General features: G+C 45.7%; 1 protein-coding gene across 1 annotated transcript; it reads left to right on the plus strand.

The window, feature by feature from the left end:
• The first annotated feature begins 3,462 nt into the window (after positions 1–3,462).
• LOC125524209 (uncharacterized) lies at positions 3,463–5,984 on the plus strand. The gene is made up of 4 exons (XM_048689281.2): positions 3,463–4,509; positions 4,597–4,794; positions 4,864–5,143; positions 5,822–5,984. The coding sequence occupies exons 1-4, from the start codon at positions 3,547–3,549 to the stop codon at positions 5,845–5,847; spliced, it is 1,467 nt and encodes a 488-aa protein (XP_048545238.1). The 5' UTR covers positions 3,463–3,546; the 3' UTR covers positions 5,848–5,984.
• The last annotated feature ends 2,221 nt before the right edge of the window (positions 5,985–8,205 follow it).

Below are 8,205 nucleotides of genomic sequence, written 5' to 3' on the forward strand. Positions count from 1 at the left end.
ATCAACCCTAGCCGCCGCCATTTCCCATTTTCATAGCCACAACCTTCACCACCACCATAGTGCCCAGCAATCTAGTCATACTTGTAATTGTGTGTCACACACGACATCCATTGTAAGACTTATTATCAATCTATCTATCTTGATGATGTGTTCTTCGATGTGTCCTTCATGTGATCTGATCTCCATGTGTGAGTAGTTCGGTAAGGTATGGGTTGAGGCAAGGGCCTTGCAACCCGATGTATTTATTGGAGGGATCAATGGAAGGACTTTGAATTAATGCCTCCTATGTGTAACATAAAATTGTTCCGTAGTTATCTCTTGTCTCTTTCACCTTGTTCATCCCTGTAGGTACCCAGGATCATGGAGAACGAGCCACGGAGAGGCTAAATGTATGGAGATTGTGAAGTGTTATTCTAAACACTAGTGACAGAAAGGTTTAGTACGGTAGCATGGATCATATCCCCGGGGATTCAAGAGGTGTAGTCATTAAATGTTCAATGCTTTTGTCCGATTATTGCAATCTTAATTATCGAGGCAACCCCATGCGACGGATAGGGTCTTCGGTTGGACAACCGACTCTTGATGTAGAACGCGCACCAGTCAAGACGTAATTTGGACATATCCCCCACTTAAATAAATAGCAAGCACATATTGATTGGTGACTTCCAGAGCACAAATTAAGATCATATATGGCCCCGACATAAATATATGGTTGTAAACATAAGACCACATACCCATGCCTATTTTTATTATAAGTGTTCTTCTAGTGTCAGCATGATTTATGATCTGGTACAAAGCTGGATTTAATTCTTTAGAAAAAGCTTGTTTGAGACCCTAGATTAAAGGGCGCCATCCTCCCTTGGGTTTGATAACTCAGCGTCACCTCTGGGGAAAAAGGCGAGAATCCTTTCTGCTCCATTTCCGAATCACCAAAGGAAGTAATCAGATTTCTATTTTCATGCATCTCCTTCCTTAGTTCTGCTTAGTTTTGTCCATGATGTTTGCCATTCCTCACTTTTCCCCTCCATCGTGCGGCCCACCCTTACGAAAGCCCAAACAGGGATTTGCCGTCGGGTCAAAGTCTTTGACTATTACTTGGCACAGTTACTGACGTGTGGGACACTCCCTGCGAGCCCACCGGTCAGTGGTTGCGCGGTCGTAGGTGGCTCCATTGCGCAGTCACTGACACGTGGGACACCCCATGCGGGCCCATCTATCAATGGCTACACGGTCGTAGGTGGCTCCATTGCGCAATTACTGACGCATGGGACACCCCCTGCGGGGCCATCTGCCAGTGGCTGCACTGTCATAGGTGACCCCAGGGCCCATGTGGCAGCGCCTCGTCAAATGATGAAAAAAAGGTGGCTCATAACGCCATGAAGGGTACTCGAACTTGAGACTGACCGATGAATGAACAACGCAAGCACCTACTGAGCTAGTATGTGTACTCACGAACGCGAAGGATGGTCCCATGATTATGTGACTCAAGACTTAGTGTACCGCCGGGGTTGTGAAGTTTTTTTTTCTAGTTTCTTGTATTGCTTGTTTATTATTATTTTGCCTCAAACTAGTCCACAAAAGGGGTGGATGCAAAAGGATTAACATTTTTGAGACTTTGATCAATTTCTATAAGGCAATACTCTCAAGGATGGCTACTCATAGCACATGGGTTAGGGTTTCACCTTTGTTTATGTCAAGTGCCTCCACTCTTAGTATGGAAGTTTGAAAATATATTTGAAAACTATTTGGACCAAACTAGAGCACACTTGCAGTTCAAATATGAAAATGTTACAAACAAAATACACTAGAACTGGTCCTATCTACATAATAAGGTTACCCTTTCTTATCTACAAAAGCACCATCAATACCATTATACCAATGCTCTATTTTTTGAAGAAAAGACACCCATGGGCATCTTAGATCTGATAATTATCGAGGAAAACAATAACCAGTACAACGAAAAGACAATTGGACGCTTCACCACTGGTAAAAAGGTTACATTTAAAATCATAGTAGTCTTATTCCTCCAATATTACGCCACCGCCAGAGATTAAAAATTGCACTGAAGCAATGGTAAAGGAAAGAGACACATAAAAACACTCTCGCTGTACGAGGCTTTAAAGACCACAATAGCCACTTGCCACCTGAGGCGAGATCTAGAAATTGTTGAAGAAGCATCGGTTTGGAGTATCACCTCACGCGATACATGCTTGCAATCATCACCACAGAACCAGAGAGTGGGAGAAACCGAACCATCTCGCAGAACAACATGGAAGAAGAAGTCGAAGTTGTCACACCAATAGCTAGCCAATCGCACTCCTTGATAGACACAACAACTGTCAAGATTTGAAGACAACCAACAAATCTGATGACACAAACTCTCACATACCCTTTGTTAGTGACAGATCAAGCATCATCGAGTAGGGAGAGGCCAGAGAGACCTTATTCCCCATGACAACGCCGCCACCACCTCGTCGATGTCGTTAGGGAAACAAAACCTAAAGAAAAGAAAAATGAAACATGCAGGGTCCCCACTCTTCTTGCCGCCGACAAGACGTCCAGACAGGGGAGAGGAGGGAGACCAAGGGGGCGTCATGGAGGAGACCTATGGCGACGGCTAGAGTTTATGTCTCCCAATACCAATGCATTGAGTTATCCTACAAATGTTTAACCAAAGTTAATTTGAAAATCTGATCGAACCCCAAGTCGTATGTCCCGGCAATGCCCCTTCGTGCACTTTTTGGTAGCCAGCGACTTTGCTCTGCTCTTCGATTAATGGAATGAGCAGATTTCCAGTTGAAAAAAGATATATCTTTTGCTAGTTTCCATCTTCCTTTTATCCATGGAGTGAGATTAGATAATCATAGTTAGGTGTCGACCCAAAGGATCGTCATTTGAGTTTGATCCAATGGCTCGAAAAAATGGTCGCGGATTTTAAAAAAGGCACCACGTGAGTGTGACGATAAATTCTAGTCTTAGGACGCAACACCGTGTGGCTCTTCGCCTTCCTCCCAACTCCTTGACGCTTGCCTTCCTCTCTCTCTCTATCTCTCTCTCCTCTCTCTCTCCCCATCCCATGACCTCCTCCGTTGGCAAATTTATGAATGTCCTCAGATCCATTGCTGCGTCGAGATAAGGTGTTCTTCTAATGTTGTTGGGAGACTCATTAACCGTCTAGCATCCTGTGCAATCTCGCCCCCGCAGGTCATTGGTGTCGACCTTTGCCTCATCCATTGCCTCGCCATTCGCCCCCTCATCTTCTTGCTAGCACACCCCGGACGAGGTGCTAAGTCAAGACGATGATACAAGCTTCATTGTTTTATTTTTCGTGAAGAAAACAGCTTACATGTCTATCTTTCTTTTTGAGGCAAACTTATATGTCCATAAATAAGAATTTTTTTATGAGAATCTAGCACACATCAACGCTGGGCTGGGCTATTTTGTTTTTAAAGGACCAGAAGGGGATGTTGGTGGAACCTCGTACTTGCTCAGAGTGAGATAGGTCGACTGCACAGTCCCCACCTGGTGGGTGAGATCCGGGCGTCGATGGGGGCGAGCTCGGGGCCTCGCCGGAGTTCGGGCCAGGAGCCAGATGGCACGGGCGACGGAGCGGACCGAATCAGCGCCCTCCCCGACGACGTGCTCCTCCTCGTCCTCGCCCGCCTCCCTTGCGCCGCCGCCGCCGCCCGCACCGGAGTCCTCTCCCGCCGGTGGCGCGGCCTCTGGGCCCGCCTCCGCCAGATCGTCCTCCGCGACGTGCCCTTCTCCTCGATCGAGGCGGCGCTCGGCCGCGTCCCTCCTCCGCCGCCCGCAGTTTCCCTCCTCAAGATCCGCGTCCCCCAGAGGCAGCGGCGCAGCTGGGGCTTTCCCAATCCCAACCCCAAGAAGCACCGGGTAGACAGCGCCGGCGTCAACTCGCTGCTCCGCGCCGCCGCGCGGCTCGAGCCGGAGAGTCTCGAATTCCGCCTCCCCGCCGGCTTAATCGGCCGTTCCCGCCTCGCCGTCGACCTGCCTCGCTTCGACGGCGCCACGTCCATCGCGCTGGACTTCGCCTCCCCCTTCTCCCTCCGCGTGCCGGCCGGCGCCGAGTTCCCCGCACTCGAGGCGCTGTCCCTGACGTACTGCATCACCGACCTCGACGCCTTGCTCTCCTGCTGCCCGCGCCTGCGCACGCTCCGCCTCTGCAGGGCTTTGTTTCCGAACCATAAGTGCGACGTCAGGGTCAGCTCCCCGTCGCTGCAGGAGCTCGTTGTGTGCCGCGAGCTCAGCCTGACACAGCGTGTCGTCATCGTCGCGCCCGCGCTTAAGCAATTGAGCATGTCATTTAGCACGATGGAGCTGATCGGCACCTCTGTCTTGGCACCATTGGTGGAAAAGGTTTCGTGGCACTGCTATTACTTGGGGCCGTATGTTGTGTTTGGTCTTTGGGGCATCAACAAGGTGCGGCTGCGGCTGCAGACAGCAGACACACAAGAACAGATATCCTCGCTGCAAATTCATGCCTGGGCGGTGCGCCCCTCTACTGCTCAATCTGCTGCAAGCTCTGAGTAAATTAATTTTGTGAATGATATACATCTTTGCAAATTGTTTTTTCAGGACACGTCTCTTTTGCACGCCGAGGCGGGCAACTTCACGCAGGAGATAGAGAAACATATGGTTGCCGCCTTCTCTGTTTTAGAGCTGCATCTCACAGCAAAGGGGCATGCTTTTGGAGCGTTTGTGTTTCATTTCCTTGGGATGGATCGGATTCGTACTGCTACGCGGAGGCTTAAGGTCGTCCTAGAGAGATCAGCGGTAATTCTTTGCTCTTATTATATACCCTAATAATACATTGTGTGGGTATTCAACATTTTTGGGTTTTAGATGAAAGGAGGATGCCTGCCACTTTGTCCTTGTGAGTTTCCGAACTGGAAGTCCCAAATTATCTGCTTGGCTGCTCTCGAAGAAGTGGAGTTCAATGGCTTCGAAGGAAAGGATCATGAGTTTGATTTACTGAAATTGATAATCGGATGTGCACCGATGCTAAAAAGAATGATTGTGAAGCTGTCACAAGAGACCTCGGCAAGTAATGATGGATGCGCAAAGATACACAACATCTTCAAGGCATGTTCTTCTGTGGAATGTGATGTTTATGACAGCTCTGGTGAGTATATGTTTGGCATGCATTATTAGCATCCTTCTAGATAAAACAGAGATAGTTATAATCATTGTGTAAGATTCGTTGAAAATGTGGCGTTGACATGCCAATTATAGAGTTTGGTTGGGCGTGTCCTATTTATTAGCTAATTAAACATACTATATTTTGGTCGAATTTCTGTGATCACACCCTCATGTTTTAGTAGAAATAGAAATTGAATGGTGGATTGGTTGATGAGGAAAATTCAATATTTTTACTCAGGCTTCCTTATACCTAAATTTTTCTTTTGCATTTCACAATCTTCTTTATTGATCTTGCCCTACTGTTTTTTGTTTGTATTTGGTTTTCTTGGCGATGAAGTTGTCCCATCTGAATTCGTTGGCCTTGGGGGTTTGGTACAAACTCTCTTCGGCAAGTACTTTGCTATTTCTTTCTGTTGTCAGCATCTATTCCTTTTTATTTGCAATAACTTACATTATATGTTTTGCATCAGTATTCAGTAGCAAAAGGACAGTTTCTAGATTACCTGAAGTTAGTTGTCTCATCTGAATTTTTCATTGACCTTTGGGTTTCTTTCTGCTTTCAGCATATTGTGTTATATTTGACAACAGTCCTATACATATAACTCCACATTTCCTTGTCGCGGCACTGATCGGGGCTTGTTTCAATTTGTCTCCTCCGCAGGGCTAATGTTTGGTTGCTTCAACTGATCATCTGGCGTGTTCTTTTGCCAGTGTACTGTACTAGCCATATACAGGGTGTTCAGATAAATCTTGTATGGTTTCTGTGTCGTTCGACTATTGAAGTTAATGCACTCTACCAGTGACGTCAGTCAAGCTGATTATCATGTTAAGCCTATGGTTTCAACTCCTATTTTGCGTTGTTTCATTGCGACGACACACTGCATGTTTTCAGCGGGAGTAAAATGATCTGCAGTGAATGTTCTTCCCATCACAGCTCTTTCTGCTTATAGGTGTGATAGATAAACCAAACGGCTCTGAGATATATAGCTCAGTATCTTAAACTGAGAATTATCCCTTCTTTTCCAACTACTGCACCTTATATGATGGACTGAAGATGCATCTTTGTGTCACTTCTGTTTTAGCAGAATATGTGTCATCTTGTGTAGATGCAACAGGAGCATTGCGTCGATGGCTGGGTATGAGATATGCAAGGCGGAAGTTGATTACTGGCGACGCTTGTTGCCCGTGTGCGATATATGGCGAGGGGTATCCGGGCTGCCGTTGATTCAGAACTCTTTGAAGCTCTGATTGCTGATACAACGCCGACGGCAAAGGCGTGGTTATTCGGCTTGAGTGAGAAACTACAGCAAAAGATGAGTTTGTAACACCGTTGGGCAGTCTGGTACAACGACTAGTCCGCTGAACGCCATCAGGCCTTGTAAAATTTTGTGCCTCTTTTTTGTGAAGTGAGACATGTATGGCTTTCGGATCCTCAGAATCCTTTGTGCATGCCCATGAACATCATCAGGCAATGAAGCTCAAACGTTATTCCAAAATAAATAAATAAAACTGCGGTAGATGATGCCTCTTCACATGGTAATTCATTACTCCCTCCGCCCCATAATATAAGATGTTATACAACCAATATATGAGTACGTTGGTTGTAATAGCATCTTAGGATGAAGGGAGTAGCATTAGCATCTTAGGACGAAGGGAGTAGCATTTAGCCAGTTCGGTGCTTATGTTACTCCTTTCATCCATGAATAAGTGTACGTTTGGCATTCAAAATTTCTCCACAAAAAAATGTACTTCTATCTCTGAATGCACTTCAAAGTAAATAAAAATGCTTCTCTCTTATCACACGATAATCAAGACCAATAACACTGAACACATGGTCTCCTCACATTCTACATGCCCTTAGGTCATTAGGGGCGGGGTAATTAAAAAGGAGAGAAATGATGACCTTGCATCTTTCCAATGCATTTGTTTTGAAGTGAATGGAAACTTCTATCGATTGATCGTTGCAGATACAATATACTCCCTGCTAATAAAACCATTTGGTAAATTGCTCATATTTCCAACATGTATGGATTCCTTTGCCAAGCAGCGTCGCTGCGTGGGGACCAATGGAAATGTAGCATGAATCACATCTCACGTCGGGATAAGCTGGTCGGAAGTGGGAGCGAAGCCGGCCACGTACGTACGAACCTAGGAAGGATCCCCCGCGCCCCGCCCGTCCATATCTCTGTCGACTCATCAGAATGCGTATAGATGGAGTGTTGTATATGCCGTGGCAAAAAGTTAGCACAAAGTTGAGTAATCTATTTTGAAACGGAGGGAGTAGCAGCAGAATGGATCGTGCCGTGCGTGGGAACAAAGGGAAATGTAACATGAATCATACTCCCACTTCTCCATCACGAAATCTCACGGCGTAATGTTTCACTCGACGCAACAGTGTCGCGGTAACTGAAGCCGCAGCGAATCTGCCCCAGGACATGCAAGGATTGGGCGGTTAAAAAGGAAAAACACTGATCTTATGCTTATCTTACCTTGGCTGCTACGTGGCCATGGCCACAAAGGTGGTGGGGAGTGGAATCCGTGGAGAGTGGAGACAGCCATGGCCAAAGGAATATTCTGCTTAACCAGTGCTAACATTAAGTGCCAGTGCCATTTCCAGATAAGCATCCCATCCCTCGCACAAGGAAGGTGTCATGTTCAGTGAGCACAGGACCGACAATTCTTACGTGTTTCTATTTTTAATAGTTTTCTATATTGTAAGCATTTTCTAATAAAAGTATGAATTTTGATTTTCGAAAAAAGTATGAATATTTTTAGAAAAACTTAATTGATAAATAATAGCAATAAATTAGAAAAGCCAATAAATAAGTAACAAGAAAAAAATCGGTTCAGGAACTTGAACCATTAAGCATCCAGCGATGACGAAGGAGGTCTCGCCTCAATGGCTCCTTTCCCGTCGCTGCTATTGTGCCGGCCCAAGTAACATCTTGTAGGTTAGTTCGAAAAATATTATAAATACATATATTCCAAAACATAGATTTACTTAAAAATATGTAACAAAATAGCACATTATCAAAAATATGTTGA

Source organism: Triticum urartu, chromosome 7A, assembly GCF_056163025.1.
Source record: "Triticum urartu cultivar PI428250 chromosome 7A, HENAU_Tu73, whole genome shotgun sequence".
Taxonomy (NCBI): Eukaryota; Viridiplantae; Streptophyta; class Magnoliopsida; order Poales; family Poaceae; genus Triticum; species Triticum urartu.

What these genes read in the sequence shown, in the direction of transcription:
- LOC125524209 (XM_048689281.2), top strand. Translation starts at nt 3,547, where the DNA reads ATGGGGGCGAGCTCGGGGCCTCGCCGGAGTTCGGGCCAGGAGCCAGAT. An exon ending in TCGTCCTAGAGAGATCAGCG is followed by an intron (nt 4,795 to 4,863) that starts GTAATTCTTTGC and finishes TTTGGGTTTTAG; the next exon opens with ATGAAAGGAGGATGCCTGCC. An exon ending in TGATGTTTATGACAGCTCTG is followed by an intron (nt 5,144 to 5,821) that starts GTGAGTATATGT and finishes TCTCCTCCGCAG; the next exon opens with GGCTAATGTTTGGTTGCTTC.